The sequence below is a fragment of the Antechinus flavipes genome, chromosome 4 (genome assembly GCF_016432865.1).
Source record: "Antechinus flavipes isolate AdamAnt ecotype Samford, QLD, Australia chromosome 4, AdamAnt_v2, whole genome shotgun sequence".
Taxonomy (NCBI): Eukaryota; Metazoa; Chordata; class Mammalia; order Dasyuromorphia; family Dasyuridae; genus Antechinus; species Antechinus flavipes.
In genome coordinates, this window is record NC_067401.1 from 481,628,881 (window position 1) to 481,653,292 (window position 24,412).

The 24,412-nt window shown below is 41.8% G+C and overlaps 1 protein-coding gene across 1 annotated transcript; it reads right to left on the minus strand.

Moving 5' to 3' along the window:
• Window positions 1-3,719: 3,719 nt before the first annotated feature.
• On the minus strand, window positions 3,720-23,924 carry LOC127561691 (uncharacterized). The gene is made up of 11 exons (XM_051996872.1): window positions 23,235-23,924; window positions 20,772-20,918; window positions 17,029-17,197; window positions 15,477-15,581; window positions 14,590-14,694; window positions 10,888-10,992; window positions 9,683-9,787; window positions 8,382-8,486; window positions 7,495-7,599; window positions 6,070-6,290; window positions 3,720-3,773 (listed from the first exon to the last, which is right to left on the minus strand). Exons 2-11 carry the CDS (start codon window positions 20,895-20,897, stop codon window positions 3,720-3,722), a joined length of 1,200 nt encoding a protein of 399 aa, XP_051852832.1. The 5' UTR covers window positions 20,898-20,918; window positions 23,235-23,924.
• Window positions 23,925-24,412: the final 488 nt, after the last annotated feature.

Genomic DNA, 24,412 nt, shown 5'->3' on the forward strand with positions numbered 1-24,412 from the left:
GCTTTCTATGCAGCTATCAATGGACCTGCCCATGTGCCAGCAACATAAGAAGGAATAGCACATTTGTTTGGCAGTTGGGAGTCCCCCAAAGCATATAGAGTTAACCAGTAGAAAGGGAGGTGGGAGACAGGAGTAGACATCTGTTCTTGTACTCATAGGAGGGGACAGCTTGTGTCAAAGTGAGCACAGCAAGAATTAATCATCCATCTCCTGGTAATGCCAGGAGGAGACAATGGGAGATGTCTCTTCCTGTCTCCCTGCAACCTTAAGTGCCCCCGCCTCAAAATCCCACCTGGCTCTAGATTCACCTTTCCATCTTAGGAGTGATTTTGGATTTGAACTAATGGTAGGCATTCCTGAAGGTGAATAGGGTAAAATAGGACTGCTTGGATTAAATTTCTTTCTCCCTCCAGTTTCCTACTAGTTTGGCTGCATTGATTTTGTTTGTGCAAAAGGTTTTAATTTCATGTAATAAAATTTATCCATTTAATTTATTGAGATATTGCAAATATTAAAAAAAAGATGAAAAACCAAGGGGGAAGCTCTCAAGACCATGAGACACACTTAGTTGTGGATATAATATACTCAGGTCATAAGAGGAAGACAGGATATGATATGAGGGGCAAAAATGTAGTCTGGTGACTCAAGGGGGAGAAGACAAAGCACAAAATTGAATAAGGCAAGAAGGATTTGTAGACATAGGAAGTCACCTAAAACTCAAGTACCTTTGAAAGAGCCAAGAGGAGCCCTGACAGCTGTTTCTCTCTCAAGACTGGTCTTCTGAACAGAAAATCCTGTCCTAACTTGTGAAGTCGATTCTTCTGGAGTGACTAGACAGTAAAGAAAAACTTCCATCAGAGAAAGAGGCAGATGCATTGGGACAGACACTTCCCTGATTCTTCTTCACACCTTTTCCAGAGCTGCCTGCTTTCAAGCTCTCTGTGCAGCTTTGGAAGGAGCTGCTCAGGTTCTAGCAAACATAAAAGGGAATATATCCTCTGTTTGGCATTGAGAATCCCTCAGAGCAGTCAGACCTCACCACCTTTGGAAAAGCAAATGGTAGCAGGATTAGATATACCTCCCTGTATCCAAAAGAAGGGACAGCATCCATGTACAAGCTTGCATAGCTAATCTCAATTGTTTTTCCTCTGGAAAGTAAGCATCCCTGTCTCAAGATTTCAACTGGCTCTAGATTCACCTTTCCATCTTAGGAGTGATTTTGGATTTGAACTAATGGTAGGCATTCCTGAAGGTGAATAGGGTAAAATAGGACTGCTTGGATTAAATTTCTTTCTCCCTCCAGTTTCCTACTAGTTTGGCTGCATTGATTTAGTTTTTGAAAAATGTTTTAATTTCTTGTAATCACAATTACCCATTTAACTTCCTGAAACGTTGCAATTGTTACAATGATGAAAAACCAAAGGGGCTACACTCAGGGCCTGGAAACACAGCCAGTGGGGAATATAATATACAGAGATGATAGGTGGGAGATCTGATTTAGCATAAGAACTGAAGTTGAGGACTGGCCTACAGAAAGAGAGAAGAAAAAGAAGAGTGGATTAGATAGGAAGAATTTGTATAAGAGAGGCTTGAGTCCCCAAAACTCACTTACCTTTGACAGCAAAATTAGCAGCCCCAATAGCAGATGTTGTCTCAAGGCTGCATTTCTGGATAGGATATCCCATGCTGACTTGTGGTATTAATCTATCAGGAGTCACTAGAGTGCAAAGGAAAGCTTCAGTCAGAGAAAGAGGCAGATGCATTGGGACAGACACTTCCCTGACCCTTCACTTCTTGTCAGAGAACCCTGTCTAAGGCTTCTATGCAGCTATCAATGGACCTGCCCATGTGCCAGCAACATAAGAAGGAATAGCACATTTGTGTGGCAGTTGGGAGTCCTCAAAGCATATAGATTTAATTAGTCATAGCAAGGGAGGTGGGAGACAGGAGCCAACTCCTTTACTTTTACTAGGAAGGAAAAACTCCTGTGTAGAAGCCAGCACAAGTGGCTCAGTTGCCTATGTTTGGGAATGCCAGTGGCTGACAATGTAAGTCTCTTCCTGTTTCCCTAAACACATAGGTGCCCTTCCCCCCAACTGGCTCTATATTCATCTCATCATCTTTCACATACTTTTTTGTAATATTCTTTTCTAAAATGTAATGTTCTCTGGGAGCAGGTTTCTTGCGGGGCTTCTGGACGTAGCCTTCCTTTCAGTTCAGTAATCCTCCAAATGCAGCCAGAAGTTAAAATCCAAATCCTTTATTGTCTCCTTCAAAGTCTTGTCTCCTTCACTTGGGGCTCAGCTAGTTTTTCTGGAGGCCTTCTGGATCTTGGTTTCAGTGTTCTCCACAGGATAGCCTGCCACCACTTCTCGGTCTTCCTTAGTTCTACCCAATTGTCTCTGAATCTAAAGGTTCATGTTTCAGCCTCCAGCCACGACAAAGGTGGAAGATGGAATGAATCTGCCTCAGCCTCCGAGAGCTTCTAGTGCACTTGTCCTTTCTGGCCCTGACAGCTCCTCCTTATATGTTCCACACTGAGTACACACCAATCATTATGTCACTAGGAAACCATTATTTGTTGTAGGATTAAATCAATGCTAATAGATTTAACCACTGTCTCCTCAATTCCACTTAGCACCTTGTTTCAAGTTCTGGCCCATAACATCTCCCACTTCCTTTTGTTTTTAGAACATAGGTAGTCATGACCTCCCTGACTTCTCAAGGAGATGAGAACCCCCAAAAAGAGGGCACACCTTCCCTGACTGGTCAAAAAAGATGTGAAAACAACATAAAAGGTGATCATGCCCTCCCTGACATCTCAGGAAGGGAGATGAAAACACCAAAGGAAATCAAATCAGATTAGTGGGTTTCTGAAGGGTCTCACTCTTAAAACAGGAATACATAAATCCATCAATATGGGAGGTATTATACATAATTATATAAATTACATAAGCACATAGTAACACAGGCTAGTAGGGATGTAACAAATAACATGAATCAACATGAGGAATTATACATGTCCATAAGTCCTAGAAATAGTCCAAAAGGAATCTATTGTCCATTACTTCGTATTCCAGGAATCCAATAATTCCTACAAGTTTTGAAGTCCTGCTATAGTCTCATCTTGTGTTAGGGAATCCAATAATTCCTAAGATTTGTTCTAAGGTCTTCTCCTTTGTTTCTAGATTTTTCTCTTTTTCTGTCTTCCTCCAGGTGATCATTGCCACTCATCTGTTTCCTTCTCCATCTGTAGAGATACAAACAAACCCTTTCTCCCAAGCAGTTAGCCTATCTAGTCCCTTCAAGTTGCTACTTTCTAGATTTCTCTTCATCACCTGGCTCTCTCACTGAACACTGTCCTTCTGTTGAGTTAAAAAAAAGCCTGTATTCTCCCCATTTATAATCCCTTTCTGCTATCTGATTGCTTTTCTGCTGATTGATCATATAATTTCTTTCTGCCATGTGATTACTTTTTGGCTGATTGATCACACCAGAGTCCTGAATTTCTAAAGACTCTCTGGGTGTAAACTCAGCTGCCATCATGCCCCAACTGTCTTTTGTATGATATCTTGGAGCTGGGCCCTGCCTCTCACTTCCCTGGGTCAATCTACATTCTGAGGCCCAGTGGAAGCCCTTGTGGCATTTTGAATGTGGGGTTTTGGGTCTTATTCTCTCATCCTGTCTTCTCACTCTAGCTCTATACCTACATTGGACTCTCAGATGTCCAACTTTTCCACACTGAAAGCATCGTTGACTTTTTCTAGAAGTCCCTTGCCAAGAGGGACCCAGTCTTCCCATGTTCATCATAATCTGGGTATAATAAGCATTTGTGCCCACTGTGGCACAATGCCTTATGATCTCCTGTGAAGGAGCATCTTTGTGTAGTCCCCATATAATTCTTCTGCAAACCTCATTAGCATTTTCCTTAGCCAGATGTCTGGTCATTATTCCTGTAACTGCATTTTCTCCAATGGTTCTTGTGACAGCTGTTTGCAAACATCCCACAAAATCCGCAAAAGGTTCATTGGGATCTTGCTCTATTTTTGTGAAGGCTTCCCCTCTGTCTTGTCTTGGGAGGGAATCCCAAGCTTTTATAGCAGGAGTAGCAAATTGTTCATATGCTAGTATGGGGTAATTAATCTGTGCTGAATTTTCTGCATACTGATCTTCACCTGCTGGTTTGTCAAAGGTGACTTGTATATTAAGTCCTGTTTGCCTATTGCATTAGGCTTGTATCCTACATAATTCATGATACTCTGAAAGCGACAACAAGTTTTGTCTTGGTTCTAAACATGTTCTAGCTATGGATTTCCAATCATTTGGGTTTAAGATTACAAATTCTCTAGTAACATCTTAACATAAGATGATGTAGCCCCATAAAGAGTCCAACCCTTTTTCAAATCCTTAATTTTTTCCAAATTAAAAGGAGTGTATCTTCTCCTTTATTGACCTGAAGAGTCAAGTTCTTCAATCACAGAGTAGGCATTTATTTTTAAATCAGATATATCCTGTCCTTGTCTCTTAGCCTTAACCAATGCCTTTTGTAATCTTGTCATAGGCTGCTTCATAGGTGATGCTGATTGTGTCACTGCCTCTCCCCCTCCTCCTTCTATCTCCTTCCATGAAAGGTTAATTGAGGTAAGTAGGTCAGGAGATGGCTTCTGCTATGAAACACTACACTCAGAATTGTACTTAACTCCATTCTTATCTGATTCTTCATCCTTTTCACCTAGTTTTTTTAGATCCTCCCTCTTCTGCTCTTTCTTCTTTTTCCTTATTCTATAACTTACATAATTTCCTAAAGCTTGTTATATTAAATTATATGTATAAAGTGTATCTTTGGAAATTGAGTCAGGTCCATTTTCATTGTAGAACTGACATAGTTGCTCTCCTACTAATTTCTACTCCTCTAGATCCGATTCTTTTTCCTTGGAGAATCAAGGAGACGTAGACTATACAGTTTCTAAAAGTTAAGTGATCTGCTCCCAAATTATAGTCAAACCTTGGTTTTTCATAAGTCTGACAATGCTCTCTACACATTTTCCTTGAATTGGAAAAGAAGGCTGTTTTCTAACCCTCTGTCTCATTTTAGCTGAAGTACTACTTTAGCCCACATTCTGGAGCCAAAATGTAATATTCTTCTCTAAAATGTAATGTTCTCTGGGAGCAGGTTTCTTGGGGGGCTTCTGACATAGCCTTCTTTTCAGTTCAGTAATCCTCCAAATGCAGCCAGGAGTTAAAGTTCAAATCCTTTATTGTCTCCTTCAAAGTCTTGTCTCCTTCACTTGGGGCTCGGCTAGTTTTTCTGGAGAACTTCTGGATCTTGGTTTCAGTGTTCTCCACAGGACAGCCTGCCACCACTTCTCTGTCTTCCTTAGCTCTGCCTGACTGCCTTCCCTGGCTTCTAAATCTCCTCAACTTCCAAAGGTTTGTGCTTCAGCCTCCAACCACAACAAAGGTAGATAATGGAATGAATCTGTCTTTGCCTCCGACAGCTTCTAGTGCACCTGTCCTTTCTGGCCCTGAGAGCTTCTCCTTATATGTTCCACACTGAGTATACACCAATCATTCTATCGCTAGGAAACCATTATTTGTTGTAGGATTAAATCAGTGCTAATTTAGATTTAACCACTGTCTCCTCAATTCCACTTAGTGCCTTGTTTCAAGTTCTGGACCCAAACATCTCCTTGTAGGATTAAATCAATTATACTGAACAGTGCTAAATTAGATAACTATTGTCTCTATCAATTCCACTGACTCAGCACCTTGTTTCAAGTTCTGGCCCATAACACTTTTGGATTAAGGGTGGATAGTCCTGCAGGTTGATGGGGGTGGAACAAGACTGCCAGGATCAAAATTTCCCCCGGTCTCTTGTTAATTTTGGCTGCTTTGATTCGGTTTGTGAAAAAAAGTTTTACTTTCATATAATCCAAATTATCCATTTAACTTCCTGAGATATCACAATTGTTAAAAAAAAAAAAAAAAGATGAAAAGCCAAAGGACTCCCCAAGGGAACAGATACATAGCCTTTAGAATTATGTTATGCTCAAGTGATAGGAGGAATACATGATGTGTATGAGAGGTAAAGATGGGACACAAGTATCTGAGAGGGAGAAGACAGAGAAGAGGAGTGGTTAAGATAAAAAGGATGTGGGTAAGAGTAGTGACATGAGATCCCCTAAAAGTCCAAGTACCTGGGACAAAGCTTTGAGGAGCCATGACAGCTGATGTCCACTCAAAGTTGTTGTTCTGAAGAGGAGATCCCAAGCTGGCTTGTGGTGATCTATCTGGTATTATTAAATAGCAAAGGAAAGCTTCATCAGAGAAAGAGGCAAATATACTGGGATAGACACTTCTCTGACTTTTCTTCACACCTTTTCCAGAGCCGCCTGCCTAAAGCTCTCTGTGCAGCTATGGAAGGAGCTGCTCAGGTTGCAGCAAACATAAAAGGGAATATATGCTTTGTTTGGCATTGAGAATCCCTCGGAGCAGTCAGACCTCTATAAGCCCTGGAAAGGGAAGTAGGAGACAAGGACCAACCCCTTTCCTTATACCCAGAAGAAGGAAAAATTCCTGTATAGAAGCCTACACACGTAAGCTCAATTGTCTATGCTTTGGGGATGTCAGTGGCTGATAACAGAAGATGTCCTTTCTATCTCCCTAAACCTATAGGTGACCCCATCTCAAGATCCCAACTGGCTCCAGATTCATCTTACCATCTTTGAAGCTTTTGGATTTGAACTAATGTCTGGTATTCCTGTTGATTGATGGAGTGGAACAAGACTATTAGTGTAAAGTACGGGCTAGTTCCCTGGAGGGCCTCAGGGTCAGCCAGAGTCAGGATAAATCAAAGTCCTTGGTGTTTGGGGAGAGAAGTGAAGGAGGGAGACAAGCTGCCACATGGCTTGCCAAAGCTGTATCCTGGATTCTGGAGTCCGGAGTCTCCAGCCTCTCTCCTCCTCATCCTGCCACCAAGTGCCTCTGACTTCTCTCCCTCCACCCTCCAATCCTTGCCTATGATTATCTTACTATCAAACATTCAGCAAGTACCAATGGTGAGGAGAGCCATCATCCAAATATATGCTAATAAAGCCATTGTCTCACATCGAATCGGTAGTCTTAAGTGCTCTCTTGTCTGATTCAGAGATTCAGCCCTCTACCTATTAGGATCAGATTTTCTCTGTTTCCTGCTAATTTTGACTGCATTAATTTTGGTTTGTGCAAAAATGTTTCATGTAATAAAAATTATCCATTTCGCTTCCTGAATATTGCAATTATTGCAAAGATGAAAAACCAAGGGGGAAGCTCTCAAGACCATGAGACACACTTAGTTGTGGATATAATATACTCAGGTCACAGGACTGGGACATGATATTATTTGAAAGTCAAAGGTGAGTCCTGGCCACAAAGGCAGAGGAGGGGGTAACAGAAGAATGACCTGGATAAGAGAAGCCTGAGCAGAGACAGGAGGTCTCCTACTTGCCCAAGTACCTTGCACAGAGCTTTGAGGAGACCTGATGGCTGATGTCCTCTCACAACTGCTGCTCTGAACAGGAGGTCCCCTGCTGCCTTGTGGTGCTAATCCATCTGGAATTGCTAGACAGCAAAGGAAAGCTTCAGTCAGAGAAAGAGGCAGATGCATTGGGACAGACACTTCCCTGATTCTTCTTCACACCTTTTCCAGAGCTGCCTGCTTTAAAGCTCTCTGTGCAGCTTTGGAAGGAGCTGCTCAGGTTCTAGCAAACATAAAAGGGAATATATCCTCTGTTTGGCATTGAGAATCCCTCAGAGCAGTCAGACCTCACTACCTTTGGAAAAGCAAATGGTAGCAGGATTAGATATACCTCCCTGTATCCAAAAGAAGGGACAGCATCCATGTACAAGCTTGCATAGCTAATCTCAATTGTTTTTCCTCTGGAAAGTAAGCATCCCTGTCTCAAGATTTCAACTGGCTCTAGATTCACCTTTCCATCTTAGGAGTGATTTTGGATTTGAACTAATGGTAGGCATTCCTGAAGGTGAATAGGGTAAAATAGGACTGCTTGGATTAAATTTCTTTCTCCCTCCAGTTTCCTACTAGTTTGGCTGCATTGATTTTGTTTTGAAAAATGTTTTAATTTCTTGTAATCACAATTACCCATTTAACTTCCTGAAACGTTGCAATTGTTACAATGATGAAAAACCAAAGGGGCTACACTCAGGGCCTGGAAACACAGCCAGTGGGGAATATAATATACAGAGATGATAGGTGGGAGATCTGATTTAGCATAAGAACTGAAGTTGAGGACTGGCCTACAGAAAGAGAGAAGAAAAAGAAGAGTGGATTAGATAGGAAGAATTTGTATAAGAGAGGCTTGAGTCCCCCAAAACTCACTTACCTTTGACAGCAAAATTAGCAGCCCCAATAGCAGATGTTGTCTCAAGGCTGCATTTCTGGATAGGATATCCCATGCTGACTTGTGGTATTAATCTATCAGGAGTCACTAGAGTGCAAAGGAAAGCTTCAGTCAAAGAAAAGGGCAGATGCACAGGCAAAGATACTTCCCTGACTTCTCACATCTTTTCAGAGAGCCCTCTCTAAGCCCCTATGCAGCTATTAATGAACCTGCTTAGGTGTCTGCAAACATAAAAGCTGACATCTCCCTGTTTGGCTCTTGAGAATCCCCCAGAGCAGTCAGACCTCTATAAGCCCTGGAAAGGGAAGTAGGAGACAAGGATCAACCCCTTTCCTTATACCCAGAAGAAGGAAAAATTCCCGTATAGAAGCCAGCACATGTAAGCTCAATAGTTTATGCTTTGGGAATGTCAGTGGCTGATAACAGAAGATGTCCTTTCTATCTCCCTAAACCTATAGGTGACCCAATCTCAAGATCCCAACTGGCTCCAGATTCATCTTACCATCTTTGAAGCTTTTGGATTTGAACTAATGTCTGGTATTCCTGTTGATTGATGGAGTGGAACAAAACTATTAGTGTAAAGTACGGGCTAGCTCCCTGGAGGGTCTCAGGGTCAGCCAGAGTCAGGATGAATCAAAGTCCTTGGTGTTTGGGGAGAGAAGTAAAGGAGGCAGACAAGCTGCCACATGGCTTGCCAAAGCTGTATCCTGGATTCTGGAGTCCGGAGTCTCCAGCCTCTCTCCTCCTCATCCTGCCACCAAGTGCCTCTGACTTCTCTCCCTCCACCCTCCAATCCTTGCCTATGATTATCTTACTATCAAACATTCAGCAAGTACCAATGGTGAGGAGAGCCATCATCCAAATATATGCTAATAAAGCCATTGTCTCACATCGAATCGGTAGTCTTAAGTGCTCTCTTGTCTGATTCAGAGATTCAGCCCTCTACTTATTAGGATCAGATTTTTTCTATTTCCTGCTAATTTTGACTGCTTTGATTTTAGTTTGTGTAAAAATGTTTTAATTTCATGTAATAAAAATTATCCATTTCACTTCCTGAATATTGCAATTATTGCAAAGATGAAAAACCAAGAGGGAAGCTCTCAAGACCATGAGACACACTTAGTTGTAGATATAATATACTCAGGTCACAGGATTGGGACATGATATTATTTGAAAGTCAAAGGTAAGTCCTGGCCACAGAGACAGAGGAGGGAATAACAGAAGAATGACCTGGGTAAGAGAGGCCTGAGCAAAGACAGGAGGTCTCCTACTTGCCCAAGTACCTTGCACAGAGCTTTGAGGAGCCCTGATGGCTGATGTCCTCTCAAAACTGCTGCTCTGAACAGGAGGTCCCCTGCTGCCTTGTGGTGCTAATGCATCTGGTGTCCCTAGACAGAAAAGGAAAATGTCAGTCAGAGAAAGAGGCGAATGCCTTGGGATAGACACTTCCCTGACTCTTCTTCACACCATTTTTTTCAGACACTTGTCTAAAACTTTCTATGCATTTGGAAGGAGCTGCTCAGGTGCCTGAAAACATAAGAGGGAACATCTTCTTTGTTTGGCAGTCAGGATGCCCTCAGAGTAGCCAAAGCTAAGCAGCCTTAGAAAAGTAAGTGGGAGAAAGGTGTAAATATACCTCTTTGTGCTCACAAAAAGGGACAACACTTATCTAGAAGCCAGCCCAGCTAATCTCAATTGTCTTTGCCCAGGGAATGCCAATGTCCCTGTCTCAAGATCTCAGCTGGATGTAGATTCACCTTACCTTTGAAGTGATTTTGGATTTGAATTAATGGTGAGTATTTCTGCAGGTTGATGGGGTGGAATAGGAATGCCCAAATCAAATTTCTCTCTCCTGACAGTTTCCTGCTAATTTTAGCTGCACTGATTTTGTGTATGGAAAAGGTTTTAATTTCATGGAATCAAAATGATCCAATTCAATTCCTATGATATTTCAGTTATTACAAAGATAAAAGTGAAGGTGGAATCTCTCAGGACCATGAGAAACAGCTAGTTGGGGATATGATCGACTCAGGTCCCAGGATGGGGAAATGATGAGACATGAAAGTCCATGAAGCCTGGTGAAAAAGGGAAAGAAGGGGCTAAGATAAAAAATATCTGGTAAGAGAGGCACGAGCAGAGAAAGGTGGTCTCCTACTAGCCTAAGAAGTTTCCTAGTTAAGGCTGCATTGATTTTGTTTGTGGAAAAAGCTTCAATTTCTTTTAATCAAAATTATACCTTTTAATTCCTGAATCTATTTTCAATAGATAAAATATTTTAAAAAATGTAAAACCATGGAGAAAGCTCTCAAGAACAAGAGACACAGCTAGTTGTGGATATAATATGCTCAGGTCACAGGATGGAGACATGATATTTTATGAAAGTCAAAAGTGAGTCCTGGCCACAAAGGCAGAGGAGGGGGTAGGAGAAGAATGACCTGGGTAAGAGAGGCCTGAGCAGAGACAGGAGGTCTCCTATTTGCCCAAGTACCTTCTACAGAGCTTTGAGGAGCCCTGATGGCTGATGTCCTCTCAAAACTGCTGCTCTGAACAGGAGGTCCCCTGCTGCCTTGTGGTGCTAATCCATTTGGAGTCGCTAGACAGAAAAGGAAAGCTTCAGTCAGAGAAAGAGGCAAATGCATTGGGACAGACACTTCCCTGACTCTTCTTCACACCTTTTTTCAGAGATATTTCCCTAAACTTCTCTCTACAGCTATCGAAGGAGATACTCAGGTGTGTTTGTAAACATAAAAGGGGACATCTCCTTTGTTTGGCAGTTAGGGCTCCCTCAGAGCAGCCAGAGCTAAGTAGCCTTGGAAAAGCAAGTGAGAAGCAAGAGTTTGTGCAAAATGTTTCAATATCATGTAATTGAAGTTATCCATTTAACTTCCTGAAATATTGCTATGATCACAAAGATGAAAAGGGCTACCTCAGGGACCAAAAACAGTGGGGGGTATAATATGCACAGGTGATAGGAGGCAGACATTTGACAAGAAGGAAAGTTGAGGGATAGCCTGTAAAGAGAGAGAAGACAAAGGAGAGGAATGGATTAGACAGGAAATATTTGTAAAAGAAAGGCCTGTGCAGAGACAGAAGGTCACCCCAAATCCCCCTACCTTTGACAGCGAAATTAGCAGCCCTAACAGCAGAAGTCCTCTCAAGGACGCTCTTCTGGATAGGAAACCCCATGCTGACTTGTGGTGTGAATCCATTGGGAACCACTAGAAAGCAAAGGAAAGCTTCAGTGAAAGGAGGCGGCAGATGCACAGGGAAGGGCACTTTCCTGACTCCTCACATCTTTTGAGAGAACCCTCCTCCCTAAGCCCCTATGCAGCTATCAATGGACCTGTTCAGGTGCCTGCAACCATAAGAGGGAACATCTCCTTTATGTCGCTGTTGAGAGTCTCCCAGAGCAGCCAGAACTGGAAAAACAAGTCAGAGATAGGAGCAGACACCTCTCCTTATACCCATAGGAAAAGACAACTCTGGTCCTCACAGATTGACTCAGTCATCTATATCTTGGAATTCTAGTGGGAGATACTGGATGTTGTCTCTTCCTTAACACAGATGCCCCCATCTCAAGATCCCAACTGGCTCTAGATTTGCCTTAATATCCTTGAAATGCTTTTGGATTTGGGCTATTGGGTATTCTTACAGATTAATGGGTTGGAATAGGACTGCCCTAATTGAATTTTCCCCCAGTTTCCTGATAATTTTGGCAGCATTGATTTCATTTTGCAAAAATGTTTTAATTTCATGTGAAATTAAAACATTTTTGCAAAATGAAATCAATGCTGCCAAAATCATGTGATCAAAACATGCATTTTAATTCTTGAGATATTGTTATTCCCACAAAGACGAAAAACCAAAGGGGATGCCCTCAACAACCTGAGACACAGCCAGTGAGGAATATATTGTGCTCAGGTGACAGGAGGGAGACATGATGTGACATGAGGGTCATAGTTGAGAGTTAACAAACAACAGGAGTAGGTGAGATGAGAAGGACCTGAGTAACAGAGATCTGAGTAGAGACAGGAAGTCTCATAAAATTCAAATACCTTGAACAGAATTTTGAGGAGCCCTGACAGTTGATGCCCACTCAAAGTTGGTGTTCTGGACAGGAGGTCCTCTGCTACCTTGTAGTAGTGATGCATCTGGAGTCACTAGGCAGAAAGAAAGCTTCAGTCAGAGAAAGAGGCAAATGCACTAGGGCAGACACCTCCCTGATTCTTCTTCATATTTTTTCCAGAGACACTTGCCTAAAGCTCTTTATGCAGCTCTGGAAGGCACCACTCAGGTGCCTGAAAACATAAGAGGGAACATCTCCTTTGTCTGGCAGTCAGGATGCCCTCAGAGTAGCTAGAGCTAAGCAGCCTTGGAAAAGCAAGTGGGAGAAAGGTGTAAATATACCTCTTCGTGCTCACAAAAAGGGACAACACCTGTCTAGAAGCCAGCCCACTTAATCTCAATTGTCTTTGCCCAGGGAATGCCAATGTTTCTGTCTCAAGATCTCAACTGGATCTAGATTCACCTTACCTTTGAAGTGATTTTGGATTTGAATTAATGGTGAGTATTTCTGCAGGTTGATGGGATGGAATAGGAATGCCCAAATCAAATTTCTCCCTCCTGCCAGTTTCCTGTTAATTTTAACTGTACTGATTTTGTGTGTGGAAAAGTTTTTAATTTCATGGAATCAAAATTATCTAATTCAATTCCTATGATATTGCAATTATTACAAAAATAAAAGTGAAGGTGGAACCTCTCAGGACCCTGAGAAACAGCTAGTTGGGGATATGATCGACTCAGGTCCCAGGATGGGGAAATGAAGCCTGGTGAAAAAGGGAAAGAAGGGGCTAAGATAAAAAATATCTGAGTAAGAGAGGCACGAGCAGAGAAAGGTGGTCTCCTATTAGGCCAAGAAGTTTCCTAGTTAAGGCTGCATTGATTTTGTTTGTGGGAAAAGTTTCAATTTCTTTTAATCAAAATTATACGTTTTAATTCCTGAATCTATTTTCAACAGATAAAATATTTTCAAAGATGTAAAACCATGGAGAAAGCTCTCAAGAACAAAAGACACAGCTAGTTGTGGATATAATAAGCTCAGGTCACAGGATGGGGACATGATATTATATGAAAGTCAAAAGTGAGTCCTGGCCACAAAGGCAGAGGAGGGATAAGAGAAGAATGACCTGGGTAAGAGAGGCCTGAGCAAAGACAGGAGGTCTCCTACTTGCCCAAGTACCTTCTACAGAGCTTTGAGGAGCCCTGATGGCTGATGTCCTCTCAAAACTGCTGCTCTGAACAGGAGGTCCCCTGCTGCCTTGCGGTGCTAATCCATTTGGAGTCGCTAGACAGAAAAGGAAAGCTTCAGTCAGAGAAAGAGGCAAATGCATTGGGACAGACACTTCCCTGACTCTTCTTCATACCCTTTTTTTTTTTTTTCAGAGACACTTGCCTAAAGTTTTCTATGTATTTGGAAGGAGCTGCTCAGGTGCCTGAAAGATTGTTTGGCAGTCACGATGCCCTCAGAGTAGTATAATGGGCTGAAGCTCTTGAGTCGTTGCACTAAGGTCCCAAGCACATGAGGCTAAATAGCAATTGGACGATACTCTATTAATATATGTCTGGAGAAAGAATGGCCCCGCCCACTCTCTGTGCAAATTTTGATGTGTTGTATAGGAAATGATGTAGAGACCATTTGGTGGGTGGAGTGAGAGAGGCAGAGGCATTGCTGGCCGGGTTTGTGTCACGACTGCTCTCACTTTGTATCACCATTCCCCCTTTACCTCCGCAAAGAATAAAGATAAAGGATTTTCCCTTAACCTGAATTCCTGACTCTGGCTGATTTTAAAATACATGGTCATCACAGAGCAGCCAGAGCTAAGCAGCCTTGGAAAAGCAAGTGAGAAGCAGGAGTTTGTGCAAAATGTTTCAATTTCATGTAATCGAAGTTATCCATTTAACTTCCTGAAATATTGCTATGATCACAAAGATGAAAAGGGCTACCTCAGGGACCAAAAACAGTGGGGGGTATAATATGCACAGGTGATAGGAGGCAGACATTTGACAAGAAGGAAAGTTGAGGGATAGCCTGTAAAGAGAGAGAAGACAAAGGAGAGGAATGGATTAGACAGGAAATATTTGTAAAAGAAAGGCCTGTGCAGAGACAGAAGGTCACCCCAAATCCCCCTACCTTTGACAGCAAAATTAGCAGCCCTAACAGCAGAAGTCCTCTCAAGGCCGCTCTTCTGGATAGGAAACCCCATGCTGACTTGTGGTGTGAATCCATTGGGAACCACTAGAAAGCAAAGGAAAGCTTCAGTGAAAGGAGGCGGCAGATGCACAGGGAAGGGCACTTTCCTGACTCCTCACATCTTTTGAGAGAACCCTCCCTAAGCCCCTATGCAGCTATCAATGGACCTGTTCAGGTGCCTGCAACCATAAGAGGGAACATCTCCTTTATGTCGCTGTTGAGAGTCTCCCAGAGCAGCCAGAACTGGAAAAACAAGTCAGAGATAGGAGCAGACACCTCTCCTTATACCCATAGGAAAAGACAACTCTGGTCCTCACAGATTGACTCGGTCATCTATATCTTGGAATTCTAGTGGGAGATACTGGATGTTGTCTCTTCCTTAACACAGATGCCCCCATCTCAAGATCCCAACTGGCTCTAGATTTGCCTTAATATTCTTGAAATGCTTTTGGATTTGGGCTATTGGGTATTCTTACAGGTTAATGGGTTGGAATAGAAATTGAATTTTCCCCCAGTTTCCTGATAATTTTGGCAGCATTGATTTCATTTTGCAAAAATGTTTTAATTTCATGTGATCAAAATCATGCATTTTAATTCTTGAGATATTGTTATTCCCACAGAGATGAAAAACCAACGGGGATGCCCTCAGCAATCTGAGACACAGCCAGTGAGGAATATATTGTGCTCAGGTGACAGGAGGGAGACATGATGTGACATGAGGGTCACAGTTGAGATCTGGTTAACAAACAACAGGAGTAGGTGAGATGAGAAGGACCTGGGTAACAGAGATCTGAGCAGAGACAGGAAGTCTCATAAAATTCAAATACCTTGAACAGAGTTTTGAGGAGCACTGACAGTTGATGCCCACTCATGGTTGGTGTTCTGGACAGGAGGTCCTCTGCTGCCTTGTAGTAGTGATGCATCTGGAGTCACTAGGCAGAAAGAAAGCTTCAATCAGAGAAAGCGGCAAATGCACTGGGGCAGACACCTCCCTGACTCTTCTTCATATTTTTTCCAGAGACGCCTGCCTAAAGCTCTATATGTAGCTATGGAAGGCGCCACTCAGGTGCCGGAAAACTTAAGAGGGAACATCTCCTTTGTTTGGCAGTTGGGATTCCTCCAGAGCAGCCAGAGCTAAGCAATCCTAGGAAAGCAAGTGGGAGACAGGAGTAGAGATATCTCCTTGTGCCCACAGGAAAGGACAACATCTGGGTAGAAGCCAGCCCAGTTGATCTCAGTTTCTTTGCCCAGGAAATGCCAGTGTCCCTGTCTTAAGATCTCAACTGTATCTATATTCATCTTACTATCTCTGAAGTGATTTTGGATTTGGAGTAATGGTGGAGTGGAACAGGATTGCTGGAATTAAATTTTCCCTATCTCCTGCTAATCTGGACTGCATTGATGTGTTTTGTACAAAAATGTTTTAATTTCATTGTAATCAAAATTATACATATTAATTCCTGAGATATTGCTATTCATTTTTTTTCTGCTGAGGAAATTGGGATTAAGTTACTTTCCCAAGGTCACATAGTCAGGAAATATTAAGTGTCTGAGGTCAGATTTGAACTCAGACCCACCTGATTTCAGGGCTGGTGCTCTCTCTCCTATACCAACTAGCTGCCCCCCTTTTTGAGATATGGCTTTTCTTACAAAGATGAAAAATCGTGGGAATGCCCTCAGAAACTTGAGACACAGTTACTTGGGGATATGATATTCTTAAGCCCCAGGATGATGACTTGATATGATATGAAAGTCAAAGCTGAGGCTTGGCCACAGTGGGAGAGGAACGAGAAGGATAAGAAAGATCTGGGTAAAAGAGGCCTGAACAGAGACAGGAGGTCTCCTAACAGCCCACAAACTTTGGAAAGAGTTTTGAGGAGCCCTGACAGCTGATGTCCTCTCAAGGCTGCTGCTTGGAATGGAGATCCCTTGCTGCCTTGTGGCATTGATTCATCTGGAATCACTAGACAGCAAAGGAAAGCTTCAGTCAGAGAAAGAAGCAATTACACTGGGACAGACACCTCCCTGACTTTTCTTCACACCTTTTCCAGAGATCTCTGTTTAAAGTTGTCTCTATAGCTATGAAAGGAGCTACTCAGGTGCCTGTAAACACAAGAGCGACATCTCCTTTTGTGTGGCTGTTAAGATCTCCTGAATGCAGCCAGACTTTGCTAGCCCTGGAAATGGAAGTGGGAGAAAAGAGCCAACTCCTTTCCTTGTACCCATAGAAAGGAAAAACTCCTGTATAGGAGCCAACATTAGTTAGTCTCAGTCATTTAGAATGCCAGTGGGAGACAGTGAAAAGATGTCTCTTCATGTCTCCCTACACTCATAGGCGTCCCCATATCAAGATCCCAAATTGCTTTAGATTGGTCTTACCATCTTTGAAGTAGCGTTGGATTTGCTTTAATAGTGGATATATCTGCAGGTTGAAGGGGTGGAACAAGGCTTCAAGGATCTTGGTGCTGAAACTATGCTCTAGGTTATTGAGGATGTGGTATACCACGTTGTACATACAGCGTGATTTTTGGTACTCCTTTAGAGCAATCTAAAAATTATTGACAAGAGAGCTTAGTTATCCCTTGATTCCTTGGTTCTTGAAAGTGACTTCCTATAATGCTGATGAATTTTTGAAATTATCAGTGCTTTTAACAAAATCCAGCAGCAAGAGAGACAAAGAGAAATTTGATTTAAAATAACCGTCGATAGTATAAAATATTTGGGAATCTGTCTGCCAAGGGAGGGTCAGGAGCATATATGAGCAAAACTACAAAAAACTTTCCACACAAATAAAGTCAGATCTGAAAATTGGAAAAATATCAAGTGCTGTTGGATAGGTCCAGTGAATATAATAAAGATGACAATACTTCCTACACCTATTTATTTAGTGCTATACCAATCAAACTCCTCCCCCTCCCCCAAACTATAAAATAACAAACAAATAACAAAATTCATCTGGAAGAACAAAAAGTCAAGAATTTCAAGGGAATTAATGAAAACAAAAAGCAAATGAAGGTGGCCAACTGTACCAGATCTAAAACTATATTATAAAGCCGTGGTCATCAAAACCATTTGGTACTAGCTAAGAAATAGACTAGTTGGAATAGGTTAAGTTCACAAGACAAAATAGTCAATAACTACAGTAATCTAGTGTTTGACAAAGCCAAAGACCCCAGTTTTTAGGATAAGACTTCACTATCTGACAAAAACTGCTGGGAAAATTGGAAACTAGTATGGCAGAAACTAGTCATTGACCCACACATAACACCATACACCAAGATAAGGTGGAAATGGGTTCACGATCTAAACATAAAGAATGATATTATAAATAAATTAGAGGAATATAGAATAGGTTACCTCTCAGACTGTGGAGGAAGAAGGAATTTGTGACCAAAGAAGAACTAGAGATCATCATTGATCACAAAATAGATAAGTTTGATTATATTAAGTTAAAAGTTTTTGTACAAACAAAATTAATGCAGACAAGATTAGAAAGGAAACAATAAACTGGGAAAACATTTTTACACTCAAAGGTTCTGATAAAGGCCTCATTTCTAAAATATATAGAGAATTGACTCTTATTTATAAGAAATCAAGCCATTTTCCAGTTCATAAAAGATCAAAGGATATGAACAGACAATTTTCAGATGAAGAAAATGAAACTATTTCTAGTCACATGAAAAGGTGCTCCAAATCACTATTATTTGCACAAATGCAAATTAAGACTACTCTGAAATACCACTACATACCTGTCAGATTGGCTAAGATGACAGGAAAATATAATGATGAATGTTAAAGGGGATGTGGGAAAACTGGGACACTGATACATTGTTGGTGGAACTGTGAATGGATCCAACCATTCTGGAGAGCAATTTGGAATTATGCCCGAAAAGCTATTAAACTTTGCATACCCTTTGACCCGGAAGTGTTTCTACTGGGCTTATATGCTAAAGACATCTTAAAGGAGAGAAAGGGACCCACATATGCAAAAATGTTTGTGGCAGCCTGTTTGTAGTGGCAAGAAACTGGGAACTGAATGGATGCCCATCAGTTGGAGAATGGCTGAATAAATTGTGGTATATGAATGTCATGGAATATTATTGTTCTGTTAGAAACGACCAGCAGAATGAATACAGAGAGGCTTGGAGAGACTTACACGACTGATGCTAAGTAAAATGAGCAGAACCAGGAGATCATTATACACGGCAACAAGACTATATGAGGATCAATTCTGAGGGACGTGGCTCTCTTCAACAATGAGATGATTCAAAGCAGTTCCAATTATTTGGTGATGAAGAGAGCCATCTACACCCAGAGAGAGGACCGTGGGAGCTTAGTGTAGACCACAACATAGCATTTTCTTTTTTTTCTTTATTTTATTTTATAATAACTTTTTATTGACAGAACTCATGCCAAGGTAATTTTTTTACAACATTACCCCTTGCACTTGCTTCTGTTCTGATTTTTCCCCTTCCTCTACCCCCTCCCCTAGATGGCAAGCAGTCCTATATATGTTAGATAGGTTGCAGTATATCCTAGATACAATATATATTGCAGAACCAAACAGTTCTCTTGTTGCACAGGGAGAATTGGATTCAGAAGGTAAAAATAACCCGGGAAGAAAAACAAAAATGCAAATAGTTTGCATTCATTTCCCAGTGTTCTTTCTTTGGGTGTAGCTGCTTCTGTCCATCATTTATCAATTGAAACGGAGTTAGGTCTCTTTGTCAAAGAAATCCACTTCCATCAGAATACATCCTCATACAGTATCATTGTCGAAGTGTATAATGATCTCCTGGTTCTGCTGATTTCACTTAGCATCAGTTCGTGTAAGTCTCTCCAAATCTCTCTGTATTCATCCTGTTGGTCATTTCTTACGGAACAATAATATTCCATAACGTTCATATACCACAATTTACCCAGCCATTCTCCAATTGATGGGCATCCATCCATTTTCCAGTTTCTAGCCACTACAAATAGGGCTGCTACAAACATTTTGGCACATACAGGTCCCTTTCCCTTTTTTAGTATCTCTTTGGGGTATAAGCCCAATAGAAACACTGCTGGATCAAAGGGTATGCACAATTTGATAATTTTTTTGGGCATAATTCCAGATTGCTCTCCAGAATGGTTGGATTCGTTCACAACTCCACCAACAATGCATTAGTGTCCCAGTTTTCCCGCATCCCCTCCAACATTCATCATTATTTTTTCCTGTCATCTTAGCCAATCTGACAGGTGTATAGTGGTATCTCAGAGTTGTCTTAATTTGCATTTCTCTGATCAATAATGATTTGGAACACTCTTTCATATGAGTGGTAATAGTTTCAATTTCATCCTCTGAAAATTGTCTGTTCATATCCTTTGACATTTATCAATTGGAGAATGGCTTGATTTCTTATAAATTTGAGTCAATTCTCTATATATTTTGGAAATGAGGCCTTTATCAGAAACTTTAACTGTGAAGATGTTTTCCCAGTTTGCACAACATAGCATTTTCACTCTTTCTGTTGCTGTTTGCTTGTATTTTGTTTTCCTTTTCAGGTTTTTTTCCCCCTTCTTGATCTGATTTTTCTTGTGCAGCAAGATAACTGTATAAATATGTATGCATATATTGGATTTAACATATACTTTAACATATTTAACATGTATTGGACTACCTGCTATGTAGGGGAGAGGATGGGGAAGAGAGACAGAGTCAGAGAGACAGAGACAGAGAGAGGGGAGGGAATTGAAGGGAGGAGGAAAAAGAGGAGGAGGAGAGAGAGAGAAGTTGATTTCAGGTTCCAAGCACCACCTTTTTCCGAAAGCTTTTTCTCATATCCTCTCAACTGCCAGTGTCCTTCCTCCCAAACTATCTGGGATATATTTGTATTTATTCATTTAGTATATTTATACTACCTCTAGTTTTATATGTACTTCTCATCTCTCCCATTAGAATGTCAAATAGGGATTTTTTTTCAAGCAGGAATTATTTCATTCTTTGTATTTGCATTCCTAACATTTTTCATAGTGCTTGGTGCATAAGTACTTAATAAACATTAGTTAATTAATTAAATATATAAGCTTAATGAAGTCATGGAGTAGAGAGTGCATTAGACTAGATTATGGTGAATACTTACATGGTAAGTGTGCTCAGAGATTAAAGAGTAATGTTGTAGTACCTCCAGGAAAGGAGACGGGGTATTTATTGCCTCGATTATGTTAAATTTCTTATTTTTAAAGGTCTCAAGAAGGTTGTCAACCATCTTCCTCTCCAGATCTGGAACCTGTGGAGAAAAGACAATTTAAAATGTGTCTTCCAGAGGACATGGAGTTAGTATATGGGAGAATGTATAGGGATTCTCTGAGGGCAGTTGAGGAGCCTTCCTCTTCAGGGAAAAAAAAACAAACAAACAAAAAAAAAAAAAAAAACAGGCCACAGAACCAATAAGGAGACGGGCACAGTGAGATTAGGGAGCAGGGCAGGGGCTGCTGAGGATTAACTCCTCTTTTTCTAGCCTCACTTGTGATGATTGATACAAGTATAAGTGTTATTGTTAATTAGGTTTTCTTTCCTCTCACAAGGAGCTCATTAGGATACAGTTTCATGGAGGAGATATTATCCCAAAGAGGGGAGGTTTCCGTTTTCTCTCTCTTGACTCATTATTCTTTCTGGAGTTGAAACTCGAGGAAAATCTCTAAAAACTAGAAAAGTTATTTGTCACTGACAAATGGTTTCTGATGAGCAGGTAAATCCTCATGCTCCACAATAACAGTGTTGACTGTTCCAGACCACTAATCATTATCTGGAGAAATGGAATCCCCTATCTTAACCAACAATGATACTAATGGCTGATCATTTGCCACCACGAGAGCAGAAAAGTCAGCTTCGCTTTTATAAAAGAAGAGATGGGAGGCATTTTCCAGACATTCTAAACCATTGCAACCAATCATTTTGACCACTGCCTTCCCTCAGACCTTGATGTAAATATCCCTGGTCCCTGAATTTAAGAGTCTTGGGATTAGCTGTACCTCTTGGGCCACCCTTTTTATAGCCAAACTCATCCACCCATACACACACACACACACACACACACACACACACACACACACACGCACATGCGCGCGCGCCTGCCATTGTCCAGAGAAGTAATCCTTGTAGATCTTTTCAGTAGCCCCAGATAAAAGTTCTTGACATCAAAGTTCTTGAAATGAATGTGGTTTTCTAATGTTTCTGGCAGATCTCTTTATAGTGGCCAGAAACTGGAAACTGAGTAGATGCCCATCAAGTGGAGAATGGCCGAATAAATTATGGTATATGAATATTATGGAATAATATAGTTCAGTAAGAAATGACCAGCAGGAGGATTTCAGAAAGGCCTGGAGAGACTTACATGAACTGATGATGCTGAATGAAAGGAGCAGGACCAGAAAAGGTCATTATATACTTCAACAATAATACTATATGATGATCAATTCTGATGGACATGGCCCTCTTCAGCAATGAGATGAACCAAATCAGTTCCAGTAGAACAGTAACGAACTGAACCAGCTATGCCCAGGGAAAAACTCTGTATTTTGTTTTCCTTTTCAGATACTATATTACCTTTCTTTTGTAGCCTCATCATTTAGCATAGTTCTTTGCATATATTTATTTATTTAATCAAAGCTGTTTCATTTATTCATTCTTTTGTTCATTTATTAGTTCATTCATTCATTTGCACCATTCACTTATTAGTTCATTTAGTCATCCTTTCATTTACCTATTCATTTTACGTTACCTGGCTTTCTCCATTTTCTTTATATTTCTTTTAAAAACCTAAATTGGTGGATTCTCTGTGCAACTACACTAGCCGTTTCAGACAAATCTCATTTTTCCTCCTCATATGAATTGTTTCTTTTTGTTTCCTCAGAATTTCACTATTTCAGGAGTCTCTTCTCCCTCCTGGGCTGCCTTTCCTTTGGAAGTTTATCCTTTTTGCAATCTGCTCTTCCCAAACAAGTTGTGCACATCAGACACTTTCCCCACTCCCTCCCTTCTCCCTCCTCCCCTCCCCCTCGCCCCACCAGATTTCCCCTCACTGTTAGGGAGAATCAGATCCGTAAATTTAGACTGAAATTTTCAGTGAGTGTTTGGAAAACCGGAGGTTCCCGTGACTGTTCCCTGCCGCCTTCCTGCCCAGTTTGTGACCTTGTTGCCAAGACTCAGGCGGCTGGGCTACAACCAGGTAAGATTGGTTGGGATTGGTGGATAGGAAGGTAAAGCCTCCAAAGCGACGGGCTGTCATTTGGGGCTCTGTCCCAAGCTCCCTTCTCTCCTCCGACCCCCGTCAGCACGCTCGTGCCAGCTCCCTTTCTCCCCTCACTCCTAGATTATGGCCATAGCCTGGGGGTGGGGTCTCCCTGCCTCGAGTCCCCACTCCAGGGCTCTCTTTGCTCAGCCACCATAGTGATTTTCCGAAAACGCAGGCCTTCGGAGCAGCGGAGGCCGGGCTGTGCCACAGGCCTCTGGGACTCCCTGCGCTCGCTCTCCTCTCCCTCCTGGGGAAGGCGCCGCCAGCTGCCCCTCCCTCTCCGCTCCCTGTCCCATGCCGCCTTCTTACCTCTAGCCCCTTGGAACTGGATAATCCGACTTGTGGGGAGGCGGAAGATCTGATCTGGAGCTTGATTCAGTTTCACCAGTAACGCGACTTCCGTTTAAAAACTTCCATTTTTTTTTTTTAAGAATTGAAAGTGAAAGCATTTTCTGCCTACACGACAGTGCCCAGGGCGGGGAAAGGCAGCCTGAGAGCTCGAATCAGAGGCTCCAGCCCTCCCGTTCTGGACCCGGGAGAGTGAAGAGGAGGAGGCTGTCGAGGGAGGGGAACTGAGGACTCACTGGAGCAAGGAACAGCATCATTTGACCATGGCACGCTTCTCACTAAGGGTGATCATTCCCCAGTACTCCCCCAGCCATGCCACCTGAGGCAAGGAGAAGGCATAGCCCAGTGTGAAAACATGTTTCTTGCTACCTGTATGACTCTGAGTGAGAGCTCCATTCCCCTCCTTGATCTCCCAGGATCTAAGCATCCTTTTGATCTGGGAATCTCCAAGGCAGGCCCCCAGGACCAGCCACTAAACCCCAGGACCAGCAGAAGGGAGAGGTGGGGCAAACCTTGGGACATTGTGCCACCTACAAGCAACTCCCTGGAAGTAAATTGGTTTTCTGCTTAACATATTTTTTTCTAAATGTTTTCTACCCTGTAGTTACAGAACGTGTTGCTGTCCCCTTTCTCCCCTCCCCGAGACCCCCCCCCCCCAACAAAAAAAAAAAAAAACCCTACTTTTCTTAACTTAAAGGCATCTGGACGGTTAAGTGAATAGAGTGCTGGGTCTGGAGTCAGGAAAACCTGCGTTCAAATCCAGTCTCAGACACTTACTTGTCTGAGTCACTTAAGCCCTGACTCAGTTACCTCACCTGTAAAAATGGTGCATAATAAAAATGCTCTGTAAAAATAAGCATAATAACAGTATCTCCTTCACAGGGTTATGGTGAGGATCAAATAAGATCATATTTCTAAAAGCGCTTAGCCCGGTGCCTGGAACATAGTAAGCACTGTATAAATGCTTATTATTCCTACTTGCCTATTTTGTCATACAGGTGAACAATCTACCTGTAATGGGCTGAGGCTTGAGTTGATGCACTGAGGTCCCAAGCACATGAGGCTAAATAGTAATTGGACCATACTCTATTAATATATAAGCTTGGAGAAAGAATGGCCCCCACCCACTCTTTGTGCAA